The 23,207-nt window shown below is 49.5% G+C and overlaps 1 protein-coding gene and 1 long non-coding RNA gene across 2 annotated transcripts in view; one reads left to right on the top strand and one right to left on the bottom strand.

The window, feature by feature from the left end:
* Window positions 1–280: 280 nt before the first annotated feature.
* LOC129513148 (uncharacterized) lies at window positions 281–9,592 on the bottom strand. The gene is made up of 4 exons (XR_008665144.1): window positions 9,511–9,592; window positions 4,598–4,762; window positions 1,528–1,631; window positions 281–413 (listed from the first exon to the last, which is right to left on the bottom strand). It is a non-coding gene; the product is annotated as an uncharacterized LOC129513148 (long non-coding RNA).
* A 202-nt stretch (window positions 9,593–9,794) lies between these two features.
* The window catches only part of KCNK5 (potassium two pore domain channel subfamily K member 5), a 38,908-nt gene continuing 25,495 nt past the window's right edge, over window positions 9,795–23,207 (top strand). The window contains exon 1 of the mRNA XM_055330812.1: window positions 9,795–10,332. Coding sequence (XP_055186787.1) covers window positions 10,147–10,332 — 186 coding nt within the window. The 5' untranslated portion in view covers window positions 9,795–10,146. The remainder of the gene's footprint in view (window positions 10,333–23,207) is intronic.

The raw sequence follows: 23,207 nt of genomic DNA, 5'->3' as shown, positions 1-23,207 counted from the left end.
TCAAGTTCTGTTTATTGCCCAGCTCACTCCTGATATTGGCTCAGAAGGCAGAAATTCCAGGAATCCCAGTTCCTCCTTCTCCTTGGCATCCTCCTCATCCTCTTCCCCTCCCCGCCCCCCTCTCATCCAATCCTCAGGCCCCTCTTTCATCTGGTGGACAAGTAGCCAATTGTCCCTGGGATCTTTACATCCCTTGGGAACAGCCACACGGGGGCCAGATGGGGCTGTGGTAGGCTTTGAACAGCGGGTCTGAATGAGGCCTTTGGGGGTTGATTGGAGCGGGAGGGGGGGGCTGCGGGAGGCTAGGGGAGGCCGGCTGCGGGGAAAGTCTCGTGTGGGAGCCACGTGTTCAGGCGATGTAGGAAGGGGGGTGCGGATTATCATGGGTGCCCAGCTCCAGAAGGCAGCAGGTCCTACAAACAGCAGCAGGAAGTAGGGGAGTTCCAAAAATAGTGACAGGCCCCCCAAATCACAAAGCTTCCAACCCCTTAACATCTCCTGAGGCCTCCCTGCCTCTCACTGCCCCAGTTCTTATTTTCCTTCTGGTCCCCACTGACGCCCCCCTGGACTGGGGCTGCCCCTAGCTTCTACAGGACACAGCTGCCTGGGTGAGCTCCTGAAAATGCTACAGTGATAAGAACACTTGCCTGCTCAGAACCCTCCCAAGTGGAATGCTTAGACTTGTTTTTGTTTCACACACCCCTGTGACTGTCCCTTGAAGCCTGTGGACTTCTTCCTAGTAAAGGGTCTTTAAATGCATAAAATACAGTGTGCTGTGTTTACAAAGGCAACCAGTCACATCAAAAGACAATTATCAAAATAGTCTTTAAAACTGAAATTTGTATATAGGAATACATGGCCTTTTAAATTGACATGTTGTAAGTTACAGCAGCGAGGCTTAATAATGACACAATTTGAGACAGTGTTTTGAGATATGCATATGGGGTATGAAAAGGACTGTGATATCTGTTGGTGACAAGGTCTCAGGTGCTGCTAATGCTACTGTGGTTTGCTGCCTGCAGTTGTTATTGAAGGTGACGTTAAAGTTCAGATGGAGATAAGTGGAAATAAGATGTCAAATGTCTCTCATCCAGGTTCACAGAGTCTCTGAATTTTATCCATGGATGTCTTGACTACAGGTTAGAGTGCCTTATCATGAGGGCTCCCCAAACTCTCCCCTGTGCTCCTGAGTGTCTGTGTGCATGAGTGTGTACACACACACACACACACACACACACACACACACACTGTCTTTGTAGCTCTGGGACTTGGTCTCTGGCTGCCCCTCCCCCAAGCGCTGCTCTTGCTGAGTCTGGCAGCTGCTCAGCCCACCTCCTAGCTTTCTGCCTTCACAACATTTCACACTGCTCCCCCCACCCCATCCACCTGGTGAACTCTTACCTAGCTTCTAAAATGACTATCAAGATGAGCTCCTCTTTGAAGTTGCTCTTGACTCTAACCAGATGGAACTGATTCCCACACCCACTTCTCTAATCCCTGGCTTCCCCACCCCAAGTAGACTTTTACCGCCTTTTTGTCTCCTGGTCATTCAAAGGCCCTTTGGGACAAAGAGAGGGCCATATTATGCTATATCCACAGTGCTTCACACAGAGCCCGGCACTGAAAAATTGCTGAAAAAAAGGAAAAATGGATGAATGAACAAATAAATGCATGAGTCTGAGACATTATAAACAGTTGCCCAAAGACATTGGCAGAGTCATCTCTACGTGCAGAGAACAGCTGACCCCACTGACAATTTCTTTTTTTTTTTTTTATTTATTTATTTATGATAGGCACACAGTGAGAGAGAGAGGCAGAGACACAGGCAGAGGGAGAAGCAGGCTCCATACACCGGGAGCCCGACGTGGGATTTGATCCCGGGTCTCCAGGATCGCGCCCTGGGCCAAAGGCAGGCGCTAAACCGCTGCGCCACCCAGGGATCCCGACAATTTCTTCTTCTTTCCAAAGCCTCCCCCTCTGTGTTAAGGGTGACCAGCAAAGGGAGCAGGCTATAAGAGACCAGCAGGGACAGGCCGCAATATCCAAGAGAAATACCACAGGCTATGTGGGAGGTTGCTCACTGTAGGACAGAATGACAAGGGAGGTAGCCCCACAGGGCTGCCAGGTGCACCCAAGTCACTCTCACAATGAGCGGGGAGGGCCTAGACCAGCAGGGCAAAGATGCCCAGTGTTGAAGGAAACGAGAAGGCTTCAGAGGGAGTCAGAGAAGGCCTTGGAAAGTGTGTGTGTGTTGGGGTGGGGGCAGTGACAGCATGTGCTCAGGTCAATGAAGACAGGCAGCCATGGATTCCAGACTCAGGTCCCCCTGAGCAAGGTACCTTGAGCAAGTTATTTAAGCTCTAGTAGCCTCAACTTCCTCATATGTAAATGGACTAATAACCCCCTGTGATGTTATTGCAACCATTATGTGAGATAATAATAATAATAATAATAATAATAATATGCTTTATTTATCTGCATTCCCTCATTTCGTGTTCATTAAATATCTAGCACATAGCGAACACACAAAAAGTACCTTATTATGGTTGTTGTAAGTAAATTTGTAAAGACAGTCAAATTTGCCCTGGTGCCCTGCCCCACCTCCCATTCACGTTTTCTTCTTCTATTCTCCTCATCAAACAGCTCTGTTCAATCATTGCAAGCAAACCTCCCTACCCAAGGAGCTGATGGAGCCGGCTAACCAGGAGCAACCTTGGAGGGAGGTGAGGATGTGGTGTCCCTCTGAAACCACCAAAACTTGTGTAAACATTTTGGTAGGTCTGTGCATGGGTGCATTTTTCTGAGGAAACGTTCATAGATACTCAAAGTCATGAAAACAAGACCAAAAAAAAGGTTAAGATCCACAGAGGTAAAGTGGTAGAGTCTTCATGCCATACCCTTCCTGGAGTTAAAAAGATGTCTTCGGGAGAGGGCAATGTGTAACACAAAGGAATGAGTCTCAAATATGGGGTCTCAGGCATCAGTGACAGTTGGAGAGAAAGATTTGGGGGATAAGTCCCAGAACTCACATCCTGCTGCATCAACTCTAAAAATGACCCAGTCTAAAGAACAGCTTTGGGTGACCTCTGAACTGGCCAGAGTGGGGGCTTCTCTTGTTACTGAGTTGTTTCTCCTGGCAGCAGAAGTTTCAGATTTGTCCCACAACAGTGAAATTTTAATATTGTCATGCCCCTTTTTATTTTTATTTTTATTTTTTTTTATTTTTAAAAAAGATTTTATTCATTCTTTTGAGGGAGAGATAGAAAGCAGGGGGGGGCGGGGAGGCAGAGGGAGAGGAAGGAGCAGACTTCCTGCTGAGCAGGGAGCAGGATGTGGGGCTTGATTCCGGGACCTCGAGATCATGACCTGAGCCAAAGGCAGGTGCTTAACCGACCGAGCCACCCAGGCACCTCCAATGCTCTCTTTTTAAGGAAAGGACTTTATTTTATTTTATTTTTTTAAGATTTATTCATTCATGAGAAACAGAGAGAGAGAGGCAGAGACACAGGCAGAGGGAGAAGCAGGCTGCATGCAGGGAGCCTGATGTGGGACTTGATCCTCAGACTCCAGGATCACGCACTGGGCTGAAGGCAGGCGCCAAAACACTGAGCCACCCAGGGATCCCCAGGAAAGGACTTTAAAATGGCAGCAGAGATCTGTCTGAAATCTTCCAACACCCAAAATTCAGAATCGGTGCTTGAGCTCCATGCTTAGCCTACAAGTACCTGTTTCTCCATAGCTTCATGAGCTCTCAGAATGAAGGACACATAGTTTCAGTATTACAAGTAATTGAGGAGCACCTGGCGGGCTCAGGGGCCGAGTGTCTGCCTTAGGCCCAGGGAGTGATCCTGGAGTTTCCAGATCGAGTCCCACATGATTCCCACATCGGACTCCCTGCAAGAAGCCTGCTTCTCCCTCTGCCTGTGTCTCTGCCTCTCTCATGAATAAATAAATAAACAACATCTTAAAAAAAAAAAAGGAGGGATCCCTGGGTGGCGCAGCGGTTTGGCGCCTGCCTTTGGCCCAGGGCGCGATCCTGGAGACCCGGGATCGAATCCCACATCCGGCTTCCGGTGCATGGAGCCTGCTTCTCCCTCTGCCTGTGTCTCTGCCTCTCTCTCTCTGTGACTATTATAAATAAATAAAAATTTTAAAAAAAATTAAAAAAAAAAAGGAGTAATTGAAACCCTGCTGAAGGTTAATTACTGAGTACTTCCTGTCACTTAGCCATATCTCTCTCCTCAATGCCTAGCTAATCCTTGTAACTTCAAATATCTTACCTTGAATTCACAAGTTCATTTTTCACTAATTTTTGCCGTGTGTGTCTGTGTGTATTTACCTTAAACTTTACATATAAGATAAAATCTACCATCTTTACCATTTTCAAATGTTCAGCATGGTGTTTAATTGTACAGACCTGGTTCTGTAGCGAATTCTCTAGAACTTTTTCATCTTCTGAAACTGAAACTCTATCCATTGAGCAGCTCTGCACACCCCTCCCCCACCCCCACTCTCTGGCAACTTCTGTTCTATTTTCTGTTTCTCAGAGTTTGGCCACTTTAGATGACTCAGATAGATGGAATCTTGCAATATTCACCTTCTTCGTGACTGGCTTATTTCACTTCATTATGTCCTCAAGGTCCATCCATGTTGTAGCAGGTGACAGAAGTTCCTTCTTTTTTCCAGGCTGAATACTATTCCACTGTATGCACACACCATTTTCACTACAACTTTATTGCTGTGTGATTTTATTTTGTTTTTCCTAGTGTAAGACACAAAGGTTGTCTTCTCAGGTATATTGAATTTACTACTCAGGTTTTTCCTAACTGAAGAACCAGAGGATTAGTAGACATGAAAACGTAATAGATTCCCCCCCCCCCCAGGTTTCTAAATGATCCATTAGAAATATAGCAAGTTTTGGGATCCCTGGGTGGCGCAGCGGTTTGGCGCCTGCCTTTGGCCCAGGGCGCGATCCTGGAGACCCGGGATCGAATCCCACATCGGGCTCCCGGTGCATGGAGCCTGCTTCTCCCTCTGCCTATGTCTCTGTGCCTCTCTCTCTCTCTCTGTGACTATCATAAATAAATAAAAATTAAAAAAAAAAGAAATATAGCAAGTTTATAAAGGAATCAACAATCTTTCCTAATGCAAGGTGTTTTATAAGGCAGTTAAAACGGTCATTCCTTCAAGCAATATGACAGGAACAAAAATGAAAATAAAACCTTTGGATTTCTGAATTGAGAACTACAAAGCTTCTTTTTCCTTTCTTTCTTTCTTTCTTTCTTTCTTTCTTTCTTTCTTTCTTTCTTTCTTTCAAGATTTATTTATTTATTCATGAGAGACAAAGATTGAGAGGAGAGGCAGAGACATAGGTAGAAAGAGAAGCAGGCTCCTCACAGGGAGCCCGATGCGGGACTCCATCCCGGATCCGGGGATCACGACCTGAGCCAAAGGCAGGCGCCCAACCACTGAGCCACCAGGCGTCCCTTTTTCTTTCCTTCCTTCCTTCCTTCTTTCTTTCTTTCTTTCTTTCTTTCTTTCTTTCTTTCTTTCTTTCTTTCTTTCTTCTTTCTTTCTTTCTTTTTTATATTTTATTTATTTATTCACGAGAGACACAGAGAGAGGCAGAGACATAGGCAGAGGGAGAAGTAGGCTCGTTGCAGGGAGCCCAATGCAGGACCCAGTCCCAGGACCCCAGGATCTTGACCTGAGCCAAAGGCAGATGCTCAGCCACTGAGCCACCCAGGCGTCCCTACAAAGCTTTTTCTCAGTGATTGTGATGTTGAACCACTTGATGTTCTTAATGGCTTTTATATGTCTCCTAGATGATATGTGATTTTTAGAGGGGAACTTTTCCCTCTTGAAATCCCCAAACAGAATATAAACAGAAATATTCCTAAACAGAAATAAAACAGTAAGTGTTTTAGAATTATGAAAGGAGGGATGCCTGGGTGGCTCAGTGGTTAAGCGCCTGCCTTCTGGCTCAGGGCATGATGCTGGAGTCCTGGGGATCGAATTCCACATCGGGCTCCCCACGTGGAGCCTGCTTCTCCCTCTGCCTATGTCTCTGTTTCTCTCTGTGTGTTTGTGTCTCTCATGAATAAATAAATAAAAACTTAAAAAAAAAAGAAGGGGGATACACCATTCAGAAAGACTTTAAAAAAAAAGAATTATGAAAGGATTATCAAACATTCATTCACCAAGAGGATAACCCCTTCACCTAATTGAACCAAGAAAGAAACAAAGGTAAACAGGGATCCTTTTGTGGCCAGAGCTTGGGAACATCACTTGGAAAACAACTGATCTGCTCTGTCAATTTCTCATAGGGGGTACCCAGGTAACTCTAGTGATCTGGTGCTATCAAGGCGAAATTCAACTCCATTCTCAAAGCTGATTGTCTTTCAAAAGATGGCACTCTGAAATGATTATAAGCCATAAACTGATAAAGATACATAGTATCGGCGTAGGGGCCAAGGGCAGTCCACCCCAAGAGGGGCTACTTTATGCCAAAACACAAAGATTATTTTGAATTAAAAAGCAATCAAAGCCCAGCAGATTCAGGAACGGTGCCTTACCTCCCCCCTCAACTGCCTAAAAAAAATTCAGATAGAGGATCTGTTCCAGGAAGAGAGCTATCACCACAGATATCTACATTACACTATGAACTAGCTATGGTAGACAGAGGAATCTGGCAAGGCCTGTTTGATCAAAGTCCTCTATGTCTCATTGTTTCTGAGTGACCTAGCAAACATTTGTTTACCAAACATTTACTCTTTTTCATCTTCCTGTGAATTGCATTCCTTCCCTTTGAAGTCCCAGTCCACTACCTCCTTTTCCTTAGTTCCAAATGACATGTATATGCCTCATTTTGCCTGTCTTTGGAATTTCCGTGTCTGTGTGGATTCCCTGTACATAAGAAACTAAATCTGATTTCCTCTTGTTAATCAGTCTCATGTCAATTTGATTTTCTTAGTCCAGCTAGAAGGACCCAGAAGGGTACAGGAAATTCTTGCTTCCCGACACCAGCTTGTATAAAAAAATACACTCTCTGCCCCCCTCCCCTACCTTTTACCTACTTTACTTTTCTATCCTGGAGGCTCAAGAAGTCTAAATTTTCATTGGTTCCAGCACAGTTTATATTTCTTTTTTTTTAATTTTTATTTATTTATGATAGTCGCACACAGAGAGGGAGAGAGGCAGAGACATAGGCAGAGGGAGAAGCAGTCTCCATGCACCGGGAGCCCGACGTGGGATTCGATCCCGGGTCTCCAGGATCACGCCCTGGGCCAAAGGCAGGCGCTAAACTGCTGCGCCACCCAGAGATCCCTACAGTTTATATTTCCAAAAGCATCCCCTGGCTGCTGTGCACAGAATGGCCATAGCTCCTGATCTCCATCAGAAATTGTTGACCTAAATGTGTGGATGGGCTCTGGGAGGGCGGAGGAAGTGAGGGGAGAAAAGAAGCACAATCACTCTGAAAGGAGCCAGGGGAAGGGGAGAGAGGCACTCAAATAGAGAGCTAAAGCAAGGGGTTTGGGAAGACACAAGGTGAGGAATGGGCCCAAGAGGGAGAGATAAGAGACTGAGCACCACACTGATGGCAAGAGAGAAGTTGGAAAATGGAGAAATAGGTAAAGTGGAAAGATAGAGAAACTAGAAACTATAAAAACTTTGAATAAAACCTGATTCATCCCAAAGTATTCTGCAGTGTTTTTGTGAGACAGTGAGACTGAAATAGGAAGAGGCCCTTTATTTTCTTAGGAAAAGAACGCAGACTGGAGGTGGGAGAGGAATGGGGGAGAATTTTCCAAACAGAGTAAGAGAGTCTGTGGCCTCTTAAACTGCCCCCACCCCCGCTGGATGAGCTGTTTACACCACAGTCCCTGACTTTCTCCCTCCAGACACAGGGGATCGTGGACAGAAGCCTGGACTCCTTGTGGGCTGAGGGCTGGAGGTTGGACTGCAGAGTTTGGTGCAGGGTGGGTAGGAGGCAGACAGGAGCTGCAGAAGAGGGATCTGCCTGGGGTGGGGCCCAGGCCTAGCCCGGGAGTGGGTGGGCTCCAGAGGGGGCAACCTAAAGGCCTTATTGAGGTGACCTGGCTCCCTAAGTCCTCAGGGATACTGAATCAGGAAACATGGGGCTTCCCTCTCCAGCCTCCTGGGAACACACACATGGAGCCATAAAGGAGAGACAGAAACATCCACAAACTCAGATCAATCCTTCAAACCTGTATCCCTAGACACTCTGCTCCTGCCCAATTGGGACACACCACGGATACCTCCCTCTAGCAAAAACTGCCCTAACTCTTGAGACCTGAGCAAAGTCCCTCACCTTCCCCATGGGGGAAGGTGGAAGGCCTTGGCAAAGGCAGTGTGCCAGTTTGGCTCACTGCTGCACTTGTCCCCACAGAAGCCACCAGAGGGTCAGGGCCAGGCCTTGGTACCTAGTGCTGGCGTGTGCCACTCCACCTTCTGGCTGTTGCTGGTTAGAGATTTTGAACAAGCTAACCTAACACAGCTTCGATGCCTTCAGTGCAAGATTGGTATAATTATAGGCCCCCCTTGTGATGCATGGAAAGGATGTAGTACTGCCTGGGGTTTATGGATGCCCAGTAAATGGTAGCAAGATGAGTGAGAAATGTCCTCAGTGTGTGTTTTGGTGACAAATTCATTCACTCCTTCATTGCACAAATGCTTATGGAGTGTCCACTGGGGAACAGTCTGGGGATATGTCATTGAACAATCTGGATTCCCCAACTGCCAGGGGTCATTTTACTGTTATATGGTATATTAGAGTTGTATCATATATCAGAAGAAAATATCTCCCAACGAGGGGGATGAGTGCATGTGCGTGGGTGTGGATGAGGATTGCAGAATAGGTTTGGAAGTATGGGGGGGGGGGAGTTAGGTATTTCCTGGAGAGCTGCAGTGCGAGTGGCTGGGAGGCGTCTACAATAGTGCAGCCTCAACTACTCCATCCCGATGTGGCGGGGTGGGGTGGGCACCAGGGCAGGTGAGAATGGGGCAAGAGGGGAGAGTCTCACTTTTCTTTTTTAAAGATAGATTTATTTATTTATTTATTTATTTATTTATTTATTTATTTATTTATTTATTTATTTATGATAGACACAGAGAGAGAGAGAGAGAGAGAGAGGCAGACACAGGAGGAGGGAGAAGCAGGCTCCATGCAGGGAGCCCAACGTGCATGGGATCCAGGGACTCCAGGATCACTCCCAGGGCCAAAGGCAGGCGCTAAACCGCTGCGCCACCCAGGGACCCCCGAGAGTCTCGCTTTTGGGGCTGGATTCGTTCCTGATACTCCGGTTCTCTACAGCCTCTGCAGTCCCTTTCTAATCTTAGCTTTCCCCCGGCCTACGGCAGGTGTAAGAGCGAGAGACGGAGAGAATCCAAGCTTTCTCTGCAGAAACGTCAGAGGGGATGGAAATTGAATTACAATGAAGCTAAGAATAGTAGTGACTTTCCGACCCTAGTCATCAGGTGCACGCTCACCTTAGTCCGTGGCACCAGCACCCTAGTAACGAGCGCCAGTCCCGGCGGCCGCCCCGGGAGCGCTCCGAGCACCCAATTCCCCGGCGCGCACCTCGCGAGGAGGACTCTCCTCTCCCGCCAGCGGCGGGGCCGGCGCGGCGCGGGGGCGGGGCCTGCGCGGGGCGGGGGCGGGGCCGGCGCGGGGGCGGGGCCTGAGCGGGCCCCTCCCCCGCGGGCCCGGGCGCGGGAGGGCGCGCGCACCGGGCGCTGGTTAAAGAGGCGCGCGGAGGCGGGCGCGGCGCACACTGCGGTGGCTGGCGGCGGACTGCCCACGTGTCTCCCCAGGGTCTGGCCTTGAGTTCCCCCAGTTGCTCTGGCGGGTGCGAGCCAGGGCGCCCCCTTGCCCCCCCCACTTGGTGTCCGCCCACCCTCCCCCGCCCGCGGGAGCGAGGCTTCGTACAGTTACCGGCGCTCGGTGGGCCAAGTCGACGGAGCAACTTTGTCCCGGGAGCGGCGCCGGGGGGTGAGGGGGGGATAGGGCACTGCGCATGCGGAGCTCCAAATTCAAACAGCTGTTTCCAGAGGCTGGAGGGCGGGTGGACGCGGAGCCGCTGGGGCTAGGGGCGACTCTGTCCGGGAGGCGGCCGCCCGGGAGCCATGGTGGACAGGGGCCCCCTGCTCACCTCGGCCATCATCTTCTACCTGGCCATCGGGGCAGCGATCTTCGAGGTGCTCGAGGAGCCGCACTGGAAGGAGGCCAAGCAAAACTACTATACGCAGAAAGTGCATCTGCTCAAGGAGTTCCCGTGCCTGGGCCAGGAGGGCCTGGACAAGATCTTGCAGGTGAGCGGTCGCCCGTGCCCCTGCAGGCGCTCGAAGCTGGCCAGGGCGCCGGGGGTGCTGCGGGAGGCCCCTCCCGGCTCTGGAGAACCCACCGCCCCCGCGGGGAGCGCAGGGGGCGGCAGGGCAGGATGGGTCCGGCCTCGCAGGGGTCTGGCTGCCGGGACCTGGCGCTCACCCGTAGACTCCGGAGTCACCCACACGCGGAGACTCCTCGGGAAGCCGGTTTGTCCAGAGACAAGAGGCTGGGGTTGACCCCCGGGCGAACCGGGCCGCGCGGTGGCTCCGCGCGAGCGTGCGGGTGCCCCCCGGGTTGGAAGGGGGCTGTAGGGCGGATCGAGGCGTTTATCTCCTCTTGGAGACGCTCCCGGAGTTCGGGAGTCGAGCCGGTGCCACCCCTCCGCATCGCCACCTCCCAGCGCCAGACCCGTGCCGCGCCCGCCCGGTTTTTCTTCGCGAACGGGAGCCCGGCGGAGTTGCTGGAGGGTCCCCCAGCCCCAGCCTGAGCAAAGCCTCCCCGCGCACCCGCGTCCTCAGGGCTCAGGAGGCGGTAGGGGGCTCCGTCCGGCCCCAGCACCCGGCTTCGGGGGCTGACGGCCAGAATGCAGGGGACGCGCTCAGGCTTCCGGCAGGGCTTATCTCGCGGAGACAGCCCCCCCCTCCCCCAGGGCTTGGAGCTAAAAAGTTTGTGAAAGTAGCAGGTTCAACAAAAGAGCAAAACCCAGCGCGTCCTTTTTTAGGGGGAAGGAGAGGTTGAGCAGAATGAGAGGTGTTGGAGCGGGGGAGATTCTCCTCTGTGTTGGCTTTGAGAACCTCTCGTCTTCTGGTTGACGCTTTGACCTTACTGGGGTAAACTGGGGGCTGATCATGGTGGTTGGGACCTTGGGTCTGTTTGGGGACCGGGGCCCTCTGCTCTAGTTTCTCAGAGGCTCTTAGCCTTAACCACTCTCCCTCTTGGCCTGCATTAATGGCCTCTCTCCGGTGGAAGGATCAGGACCTGGATATAAGAGCTGGTGAAGGCTCTAGATTGTGGGGTGGACTAGGGGTAGGTAGATTGTCCAAGGTGTTACATTTTTCTCTTGGGATGAAAGATGGCAGAAAGGAGGTTTGAGGAGGAACAGCGTTCAATCTGCAGCAGCCCGCCTCCCCCCTCCCAACATTTTATGATGGTCTAGTTGTCTCTCATTAGATTGGTATTATGTCTCTCCTGTCTTCATCATTCTTTCCATTCCTGGACCGTTGGAAGGTTGAAAGCTTTGGAAAACAGGAGGATGTCTTGCCTTTGCTACCTCCTTTTTGTTCCAAAATCAATGGACATTCCCACACAGGAGCATCTAGGTATGGATGAGCAGCTGGGCAAGGAAAGACTTGACCTCTCTGGCCAGCAGGAGAGGTAGCGAAGGCCGGCAGGTTGGGTGTTGGATTTTAGTGGGGAGAGTCTCTGGACCTGTAGCAGTCAGTCCCCAGAGTGGCGGCCCAGTGCAGGTTCGGCTCGGTTCGGTGGGGAGGACGAGCCTTAGAGGGTAATTGGGTGTTTTTAGCCCCCAGTAGCAGGAGCTTCTTTGGAGGAGTGTGTCTGCCCTGTGCGCGCATATTGGGGAGGGGTCACTTTATAATTTCCCTTGAGGAAACAATTCCCCAGGAGAACGAGTTGTTGTTTAGTTTGTTCTAGGGCTTTGTTTAGAGGGGGAGGAGGGCAGGCGTGGGTGATGAAGAATCAAGCTGCCCTCGAAGTGTTTCCCTCTTCGCCGCAGCAGGGGAAGGAAGGAAAGAATTCAAGGCTGAATGTGGGAAAATAAACTTCAAAACCCAAGGAGAAGGGAAAGGGGGGGGGGTTGTCAGGGTAAGGCAGCCGGGTGCAGCTGGTGGTAGTAGCTTTGGAAGTTAGATAGCTTTCTTAGGTGTTTGAGCAAACAAAATGCCTCTTATTTGGAGGTCCTCTTAAACCTACCAAAGATTGCCCCCAAAGTGGGCAGGTAACTTTTAGATTTGAGCATCAGGCCATTTCTGATTTGGAGATGATTAAGGACAGCCCTGTTCATCATCCCTGGCCAGAAAACTCTCAAACCTCCAACTGGATGAGTCCCCTCCCATCATAGGAAAAACCCAAGAAATGGACAACTGACCAGGGGAAGCATTTTGCTAGCGTCACTTTTTAGTCTGCTGAAATCTGCTGCCTGGCTCTGCTTTCTGTTCTGTGACTTGAAGCATTGCCTGAGGCCCCAGGAAATTGGTTTAAGAAAAAAAAAAAAAAAACCCAAAGTCTCAGTCTTTAAAATTCAAACTTCTTTCCCTTCCAGCCCCTGCCTGGGGGCTTTCACACCTGAGGTCCTGTGTTTTGTCAGGTTCTGAATCACCTTTGTTATCCTAAAGAAGTCCCACACTAGGAATTCCTGGGGTTGGGGCAGGCTCTTGGGAGGGGTTGTTAGAAGGGAAGGGGGTGCAGTCTGGCTTGGGGTTTTATTTTATTTTTTTAAATTTTTTATTTATTTATGATAGTCACAGAGAGAGAGAGAGAGAGAGGCAGAGACACAGGCAGAGGGAGAAGCAGGCTCCATGCACCGGGAGCCCGATGTGGGATTCGATCCCAGGTCTCCAGGATCGCGCCCCGGGCCAAAGGCAGGCGCCAAACCGCTGCGCCACCCAGGGATCCCTTGGGGTTTTATTTTTGCTGGAAATTGCACATGATTTTAAAAGCATGCTAAGGGAATCAAGGCAACACACCCCTCACTTTTCGTTAGATCTTTGGAAATAGGCCCCAAGTTCTCAGGTACTTCCTCCCTGTTCAAGCTGTGGTTGAACTGAGATGGAGGCCAACTTTCAAACCTCGAGCCTTCCCACCCCTACTGGCCTCAGACCACGTGGTCGCCCTCCATCCTGCCTTCAGAACCACCTTGGAACCTTGCTCCCAAGCCTTGTTCCCCTGGCCTCTTGCTAAATTGCAGAGGTTCCCAACAAAGGCAGTTAGCATTGTCTGAATGCCTTGTGAGTTGGGCATGGTGGGTGGTATGTGGATTTTATGAGAGAGGACATGGGCAATTTTGCCATCTGGCTTGGCCATTTACCCATCAAGCCATTTAAATTTGCCTCTTCTTGTCTACAAAATGAGGGTCCAGTGAGGATCAGGTCAAGTAGAAGCATTAGGCAAGATGTGTACAGATGTGACTTAGGAGAGCCAGCATGTGCTCCCCCTGTTAGCGTTTATTGAGCACACATTGACCAAATGTTTTACCTGTATTCGTTCAGGTACTCCTTATAGCCACCTTGTGCATTCAGATAAGGAAACTGAAGCTCAGGGACCTTGGAGTGGCCTTGGTTACACCGCAGGAGTGCACAGCCTGGGGTGGGAACCAGGCAGTCTGCCTCAGAGCCTGCTGCTTCTACACCTTTGCCCTCCTTAGGCATGTGAAGCTGTTGAATGGTTGGTCTGTAAGTGAGCTAAGTGAATGGGTTCAGGTGGACACTGGTCGGCTGGGAAATTCTATTTTTTATTTCCTCTGGAACAAGCATTGGCATGCAGGCCTCCTGCGTTGTGCCTGGCCCAGCCAGCAGCTCCTCTGTGGCTGCGGTAAGCATCAGTCCACCCCTCCCTTGGCAGCACAAAAAAGCAAAGAGTTAGGGTGAAGGGGAGCAGTCAGCCTTTCTCAGCCTTCACTTCTGGTGTGCAGTGTTCATAAACAGGAAGGATTTGAGAACTCACTGTGCACCAGAGCTTCGAATAAGCACCTTGTAAATAGTCTTATTTTAATTTAATCTTGGTGACCACCCCCTTTTATAGATGAGGACAATGATGTAACTTGCCCAGGATTATATGGTGCAGAGTCAGGTTTCACACTGTTGTATTCCAGAGTACCTGAGAATTAGTCAGCAAGCCTTTATTAAGTGCCCACTGTGTGCCAGGCACGAGGCAAGGCTCTGGGAGTGCAAAGACAGGATGAAGACACTGCCAGGCCGAGACTGGCTTCTGAGAAAAAGGATGAATAAACTCAACCATGACAGGATGGGTTTTCAAGACTTCTCACATAGTTGACCAGTTCCCAGAAGCCTTTTTGGATCCTACTGGCCTCCTTGCCAGCTTCAGACTGCATTATCATATTTGGAGGTTTTCCATATGTGCCAGACCCCTCTCCTTTTATTTACTGGACCCTTCCTACTCTATACTTGTTCCAGTCTACACTAGTCAGGCTGATCCCAATTTTAAAGGTCTGACCTCGAGTTACTAACACCAATCCTGCTCCTAAAATTTGAAATATATAACCAGGAATTATGTGCTAAAATTACATCTGACCAAAATGCTGAGAATGGGGCACATTAATTGAATTTTTTTGAGAATTGAGCGTTAACATGAAAACCTCTTTTGTTTCGAGCCTTGTTGGAAATTGTAAAGCACACTGGTCCTCTTAACTGCTTTTGTAAGTAAAGGGAACACAATAGATCTTTTGATTATCCAAGATCATGGAGGCCTCCACGTCATTAGTTTGAATTTGGGTCCTCACTGTCTAGAACTGCAGAAGTGGAAAAGTAGAGAAGTCTGGTTTTTGAGAGGAAATGGACGAAAGAGGTCCCCTCCTAATGGCTCATTTGTTTATGTTCCGCTCAAAGTTGAGGGCAGCCAAAAAAATAAGAATTCTTAAATCGATAAATCTGCCTCAGTTAACTGCTCTAGTTAAGAGTTTTAACAGTTAAAGTGAATTTGTATTGAATCGTTTTGGGAGTTTTACTAGAGCCCTTGGGATGCTTACAGATGGCGTGGTATTAGAGACTTATCATCTAGGGTGGGAATTAGCAAGTGTTGAAAGGTTCTAGTGGGGGTGGGGAGAGTCCTATACGAGGAGGTGCAAGGGAGGTGAGGATTGTTGCTTCTAAGTATTTTCCTGGGGTTTTGCCCTATTTATAGTCTCCCGTTTAAAAGAAACAATCTTCCAGTTTTGGATGCTGTGCTTGGCTGGCTCTGACCTCAGGCCAAGGGCTTTCATCTTGAACTTGGCTGTTTGCTGTCAGATTGGGCTCAGCCTCTGAACTCTACGTGTGGTGGGGGTGGGGAATAGGGAAATATAAGGCTTTGGGGAGCAGAGGCGCCCCACTCCTGAGACAGAACCCCTGACAGAGTCTTTCTACAGATTGAAGTGCTAGATCCAACTGGGGCTTCAAGAAGGACGTGGCCAGAACTGGGTGATAGAGAGGCCAAATGTGCTGAGTACTACAAGAAGGTGTATAAAAAGTAGGTTTGCCTCCTTCCCGTGTTTCTTTTGGGGAATGGAGCAGGACGAGGCGAGTCTCCTTGGAGACCTCACTGAGGGTTCCCTGGTACTCTTAGAATAGGGCAGAGGAGGCCTGATCTGTCCATCCTCCCCAAGGATGGGTTGACATGGATAGAGGACATGCTACCTACCCTCTAAGTGCCACTTGCCCCACCAGCTGCAGGCCCCTTGCTGTTGCTGAGAGTCCCATCCATGTAGCATGTGTGATGGTTATGGGCTGGCCTCTGAAGCCATGCCACAGTATCACCCTCCTGGTTTACCTAGACCTGTGTTTGGCACATATAGTAAGTGCTCGTTATGTGGTAAAAAAAAAAAAAAAAAAAAAAAAACAAAAACAAAAAAAAAAAACCCCACCACATAAGAGAGTTTGCTATCTTATCCTTTTTTTTTTTTTTACCCCATCTTAACCATTTTTAAGAGTACAGTTCATTCATGTTAAGTATATTCACAGGGTTGTGAAATAGATCTCCAGAACTTTTTTGTCTTACAAAACAGATTCTCTCCCCACTAAACAACTCCTCTTTCCCCTCTCCCCCAGTCCCTGGTAATGCACAATCTACTTCTGTTCTTGTGACTTTGACTATTCTGAATACCTTTCAAGTGGAATCATATAGTATTTGTCTCTTGGAGTAAAATGGTGCAACCACTATGGAAAACAGTGTAGAAGAGGTTCCTTAGGAAATTAAAAGTGGAACCATATGATCCAGATTCCCTCTTCTGGGAGTGTATCAACCAGATTTTTAAAGAGTTAGACAAATAAGGGGGGTGATGGTGGAACTTTCTTGCCCACAGCCCTCAGGGAGGAGTATAACTGTGTGATGGTCCAGGGCTGCTGCCACAGGGCTGAGAGGTGAGGGTCAGATGATGCAGCCCTCTGGGTTTAGCCAAGGAATTTGAACTGACCAAATGTTTGCAATTTAAGTAAGGGAGTGAGCAGCATTTCAAAAAGTTCCCTGTTCTTCACAAGCATTGCAACTTAAAAGAAGTGGAGTATTCGCCTCTAAATTAACAGCATTTCTGTGGGCTGATCCCTTCACCTCATGGGTGTTCTGATAAGGATTCTTCCTCCCTTCCTCCTACTGATGTGATGAAATGTGGGTTATTCCACCAAAGCCCACAGAGCCACAGCCTCCCACCCAAAAAAGAGCCCCCACCCCATCCTCCCCTCACACTCACATCCCCAGCTTTCAATTAGGACACCTTCTCACCATGAGCCCCTTGGAGGTTCAGGTCTAGGTCCCTGCCAAAGCCATCCCACTCCCTATTTGGTTACCTTTCCAGATTATGTCTTAGTTGTCCCTTTATGTAAAAGTAGGGGTGGTATACTCCAGCTCTGTACAGCTGCAGGACCTCTGAGTTTTTGATGAGGAATTAATCTGGTCCCTAAATTTTGGAGATCTGGGCAAAGAAAGGGTGGCTCACAGAGAGGCCTCCCTGCTGGCTAGCATTTTTATGTGTGCTGAAGCCTCAGAAACCAAACAGGGAGCCTTAGCCCTCAGGAGCTCAGCCTCACTGGGGAGAGAGACATAGTGGTGAAATGAGAGGAAATGCGGTCCTGGTGCTGAGTGATGGGTTGCAGATGGACGAGGGTCACAGGGCCTCAGAGGATTCAGTTCCTGTTTCCTGAGCCTCTAGAACTCCTTGGCCTGTAGGGGATCTGGCTCTGAACAACACATAATCCTGCCCTCAGGGAGCCCCTAATCTAGAAGAAGAAAAGTAAAGAAGCTATCCCCTGGTTGACATTGGTAACCTGGAGGTTCTAAGGGTGAACCGTTGAGAAATTAATTTCTACTCTTGAATTTAAAGAAGCAGGAATTTAAGGCAAGCTGGGAAGATGAGTGATGTGGGTGGCAGCCCCTGTGAGCATCCTGCTGAATTCTGACTGCATGCCAGGCATTGGGCTGGTTCTTTAACTAGTGTCTCATTAAAAGTCTAGTGGGTTAAAAGTTACTGCTATACCCGTTTTCTAGGAAAATGGAGGCCACGCGATTTGCCCGGGTTCAAATGGCTAACTAGAGGCTGAGACTCCCCCTGCCTTGTTGATTGCAGAGCCAGGAGGTTGGAGTACTGGGAGTGGGGGTGGGGTGGTGCGAGCCTAGCATTTGCTTTAGCCACCGGCTTTGTGAACTATTTTGTGCATCATCATCATCTATGCAGCAGCTTCTGCAGTAGGTGCCCTCTTAACCAGCACTACATGCTGGTAGGAGCAACAGAATGGACCACAGAGGTTCAGCCTAGAGTTTGTACATCTGTGGAGTGGAAGAATGAGAATCTGAACCTAGAGTCCACATTCTGAAACTTTTTGTTCTTTGTGGGGTGGAAGGGTGGAAAAAAAACAAGGAGCAAAGGCCTGGGGGCAGGAAAGGGTTAGCCTTGTGTGGTGCCGTCTGAGCCTTAGGTATGTGGGACAGCTTTCAGGATGCTTATTACCTAGCTCCATAACCTTGAGCAGGTCAGCCTCCTCATCTGTGAAATGGGAAGTAGTATAGTATCTCCCTCGTGTCTACAGAATCCACGTAAATACACTTGGCAGAATGTCTGGCACATGCGGCCGATGACCTGCTGCCTATCAGCTGCTGTGCCTCTCTTTCTCTATATGCCTGCTTCAGGCCCCACCACGGAGTGATCTCCTGATCTGGAGATGGAGATACGGATGATAAGGCCCACCAAATTCCTCCTAGTGGAGTCGCCCAACATTTCCCATTTCTTTCAAGTTCACCCACAACTCTCCCCTCAAAAGAAAGAATGGTCAACATCTAAAAATGTGGAAGGTGTCCCCTCTTCTCTTTCAAAGGGCCCTGCTCCCTGCTGGGAGAAGGGTGGCAAGGGTTTCTCTGCTCAGTCCTGGCAGTGTCCCAGGCTCTGATCAAATCCTTTCCATTCCGGATGATTCCAGGTGCAGATGGCCTCCTGGGTGTCCTCCCTGGGTGGTGATCACACAGGATCTGGGGTCAGAGTTGTACCCTTGTACGGGGCAGGCACCACCCACTTCCTCTCCCAGAGAGCCTTTGGTAGACAGGTCCCTTTGATTGGCTTTGAAATGTACATTCTATTTTTCCTCTCCTCCATCTAAATATTTGGGTTTCCTGCTGAAATATTTAGGCAGGATTGCATACTGTGGCTGTTGTCACCTCCTGTGGCCCAGTGTAATCTGGCTGCAGCTGCTTAGCTAGGCCCCTCCTGGGAGGGAGAGGCTTCCCTCCACCCCCCCTCGCCCCCACCCAACCCCAGGGGAAAGCCCTGCAGGGGTGCTTGATGGCAGGGATAGTATCTGGTTGAGAGCCCCTCCTTTTGTCAGTGTAGACCTGTGCTTGGGTCTGGGTCTGACAGACTTGGATCTGAACCACTGTGTAGGCAGTGGCTGATTCTTTTTTTTTTTTTTAAGATTTTATTTATTTATTCATGAGAGAGGCGGAGACACAGGCAGAGGGAGAAGCAGGCTCCATGCAGGGAGCCTGGATGCGGGTCTTGATCCCAGGACTTTGGCATCATGACCTGAGCCAAAGGCAGATGCTCAACCACTGAGCCACCCAGGTGTCCCCAGTAGTTGATTCTTTTTTTTTTTTTAAAGATTTTATTTATTTATTTATTTATTTATTTATTTATTTATTTGAGAGAGAGAGAGAGGCAGACACAGGCAGAGGGAGAAGCAGACCCCACACAGGGAGCCCAATGTGGGACTCGATCCCAGGACCGCGGGGTCAGGCCCTGGGCCGAAGGCAGATGCTAAACCACTGAGCCACCCAGGGAGCCCCCCAGTAGTTGATTCTAACATGGTTCCAGTTCTGCCTACAGTACTGGTTTTTGCTGTGCGACTCTGGCCAGATTTCACTTCTCTGGATCCCCTTCCTACAAGTAAATTCATCCATTCATTCAAGACAGTTTGGAGTGCTTGGAGTTCAATTACACCCAGCTAGACTGAGGAGTCCTGCGCAGGCAGGGACATGTCTCTTCACCCTTGGCCCTACTCCACAGAAATGTGCAATAAGCCTGTGGGGTTTAATTGACCACTGATAGCCTCACCATGTCTGGTGAGCCCCAGGTGGCCGGTGGTATGCCTGGCTCTGAGGGGATAATGCTAAAAGCCATGTGGACCTTCCATTTCCAAGTCCGGTCGGGAGGGGCTGGACCTCTTCAAGATCAAGACACTTGTCTAGGTGAATTGAGCCAGGCCCAGACTCTGGCCTCTGGTCTCATAGGCTTAGAATCGTGGCGAGGAGGGGGAGAAGGGGGGTAGTGCCATTATCAAAATGTGCTCCTACTTTCCCCTTCAAGCCTCATGAGGTGGGGTCACACTGCCTAGTGGTTAAGGATGGGCTTTCAACTGCTGGGGATTTACCCCAAAGATAAAGATGCAATGAAACGCCGGGACACCTGCACCCCGATGTTTCTAGCAGCAATGTCCACAATAGCCAAACTGTGGAAGGAGCCTCGGTGCCAAACTGTGGAAGGAGCCTCGGTGCCCATCGAAAGATGAATGGATAAAGAAGATGTGGTTTATGTATACAATGGAATATTACTCAGCCATTAGAAACGACAAATACCCACCATTTGCTTCAACGTGGATGGAACTGGAGGGTATTATGCTGAGTGAAGTAAGTCAATCGGAGAAGGACAAACATTATATGGTCTCATTCTTTTGGGGAATACAAAAAGTAGTGAAATGGAATAATGGGGAACGGAGAAAAAATGAGTGGGAAATGTCAGAAAGGGAGACAGAACATGAAAGACTCCTAACTCTGGGAAACGAACTAGGGGTGGTGGAAGGGGAGGTGGGCGGGGGGTGGGGGTGACTGGGTGACAGACACTGAGGTGGGCACTTGACGGGATGAGCACTGGGTGTTATTCTATATGCTGGCAAATTGAACACCAATAAAAAATAAATTTATAAAAAAAATAAATAAAATGGATTCTTAAGTAAACAAACAAACAAAAAAGGATGGGCTTTCAAGTCACAGCGCCTTTGCAAACTATGTGACCCTGATCACATTGCTCCATTGGAAAGTGGGAGCAATGCTACTCATCTCGGTGGGAGAAAGATCTTAGAACAAAGCGTGCACGGAGGTCACTCACTTCGGCTGAGCAGCCAGCTCCAAGTTAACCTTAGATTCAGTTCTTGTGGCCTCTTTTTTGAGGAACTTGGAACAGCTGTCCCACTCTGAGTCTTTATCTCCAGAAACCCCCTTCTCTGCTTCCTCTGTCCTACCCCTTATTTTATAAACTTTTCCTAAAGTCCTTTCCCTTGGGATTAACAAGGCAATGGGCATGAGGGCCTTTAATAGATCTGTCCTCCGGGGCCAGGCTGGCTGTGGTTTCTGCTTTCAAGGAACTCTACGTAGAGGAGCAAATAGCCATCCAGTCCTTCATTCAGCAGATATTTACTAAGCACATACTATGTGCCCAAACCTGTTTGAGACCTGCTGCAAAGAGCAGGAACCTCATCCCTGCCTTCTGGGGAATGTCTTCAGACCATGTACTGTGGAAACCAAAAGGGCAAGTGGACGTGCTGGGGGAGGGAAGAAACAGCCCCTGCCCCTCACTTGTGGAAACGGTTTCATCTTCAGAGCCTTCTGAAGAGGAACAGGAGGAAGGCTGGGCTGTTCAGGGGAGAGGGACATGTCCTGACCTGATAACTCTGGCTCGGCTGGAGCCTGTGTTGGGCTCCTTTTCCCCTGATGGCCCTCACAGGGTACCCCTCCACATCAGACCAAGGATGTGAGCCCCATTGAATGGAGTTGCCTTTAGCAACTGGATGACCCCTAAGAAGCTTGTAGATACCCTGCTCAGATTCCCACCCTTGGCTTTGCCATGGGTCGCCATAGACTTGTTCATCTGAGGTGCCTTCCTGTGGCCTCTCCGGGCTGGACTAAAGTGTGGCGGTGAAACACCATCCCATTTGCTAGATAGGAAATCCAAGGCCTGTGAGGAGCTAGGGACAGACTGTGGAACTAAGCCCAGGGTAGACTAGTCTAGCTTGTGTAGGCCCAGAGCTTTTCCCACCAAGCCATTTGTCACCCTGCCCCTAATCACCCTCCCGCCAACCTTTTTTAAGAATTTATATATTTATTCATAAGAGACAGAGAGGCAGAGACATAGGCAGAGGGAAGAGAAGCAGTCTCTTTGCAGGGGGCTAGATGCAGGAGTCAATCCCAGTACTCCAGGATCCCATCCTGAGCCAAAGGCAGACACATCACTGAGCCACCAGGTTCCCCCCCTAATCCCCTTCTAAATCGCCTTTACATCAAAATCATAATGGTGTTGTAGGTTGCAGAGCACGGATTCTACTCACACTAACCTGGCCTGCCCGATTTTTTTAACCTGCCTAGCACACTCCTTCCTGTGATCTTGAGTGCCAGCTTCCCCACCCTAACTAGTAAGTTTTTCTAAAACAAGAGGCAAGAGTGGAGATGGTTGGTAACTGTAGGCTCAGAAGGGAGGATGTTTTTCGGGACCAACCAGAGCCTGGAGCAGAAAGGATCTGGTGCCTTCTAGGGAGTTGCCCTATCACAGGACCCCACACCCCAAGTGTTTGCACCCAAGGAGCTGTTGTTGGCTGGTTTTTCCAGAATATGCTCCCCCCGCCCCCACCACCCTTGGAGGTTGGCAGGCATGGTTGATGGGGGAGGAGAATCAGACTCTGGGCACTTCTGGCGGCAAATCATAAATTGTGAGGCCGGAGGGAGCTTAGTGGTTACTTAACTGGCCTCCCTGTTCAGCCCTGGAGCCAAAGCCCAGACCTTAGGAGGTTATGTAACTTTTCCCAGGTTACTGTGCTCACCGGGGGCAGGGAAGCACAATAAAGGAGTAATTAGAGCTAAGTGGGGCAATTAGGGAAGGCTTCTTGGAAGCAGTGTCCCCAAGAGGTAGATTGAAAGGTGACTGCCACACCTCCTAATAGCTCTCCTGGCTGGTGTCACAACAGTAAGGGGGGGAAGGGGTCCTTCATAGACTCAGGTTATGACCCCCAACTCAGAAAACCCTCAGTGGCCTCTCCCTCAGCATTCTTGCGGTGGCCTCTGTGATTTGGACTCTCCCACCCATGTGGTCTCAGCCTCTTTCTAGACCCCTCCCCTTGATCCCCTTAGGTCTCGATTAGAGACAAAAGGCCATCTCTTCAGGGTGGCGAGGTGTTGTAAAACGCTGTACACACACAGCAAGTTTACTGTTTTTACCAAGAACTCGAGATCTGTGTCCACCCCTAACGTAAATTGCTCTGGGGAAGGGTGGCAGTGGGGCCAGAGCAACAGTCACACCATAGGAGTAGCGGTGGCTGACATTGGTGAGGGAAAGGGCGTTGTAGGCCAGGCAAGGGCCATCACCACATGGCATCGACTCCCCCAGCCATGGTAAGATAGCAGCTGTGGGTAGCCTCATTGTGTAGATAAGGCATCTGAGGCAGAGAGATTAAACGACATAACCAGGGTCACACAGCTAGTGAGTGGCCTGAGCCCAGGCTTCTGAGTCCAGAGCCAGAGCTCCATCGAGGGGGCTCTCACTTAGACTCTGTAAGGTCCTAAGTTGTCACCAGTCCTACCCATCTTGCTAGTCTCTCTTTGGGGCTGGACTTTCTACTTGGGGCCCATTGGCTCTTAGTACCCCAAAAGTGTACCATGCATG

Source organism: Nyctereutes procyonoides, unplaced genomic scaffold, assembly GCF_905146905.1.
Source record: "Nyctereutes procyonoides isolate TBG_1078 unplaced genomic scaffold, NYPRO_anot_genome, whole genome shotgun sequence".
Taxonomy (NCBI): Eukaryota; Metazoa; Chordata; class Mammalia; order Carnivora; family Canidae; genus Nyctereutes; species Nyctereutes procyonoides.
Note: the sequence above shows the minus strand (reverse complement) of the source record. Positions and strands in the feature narration are given on the sequence as shown.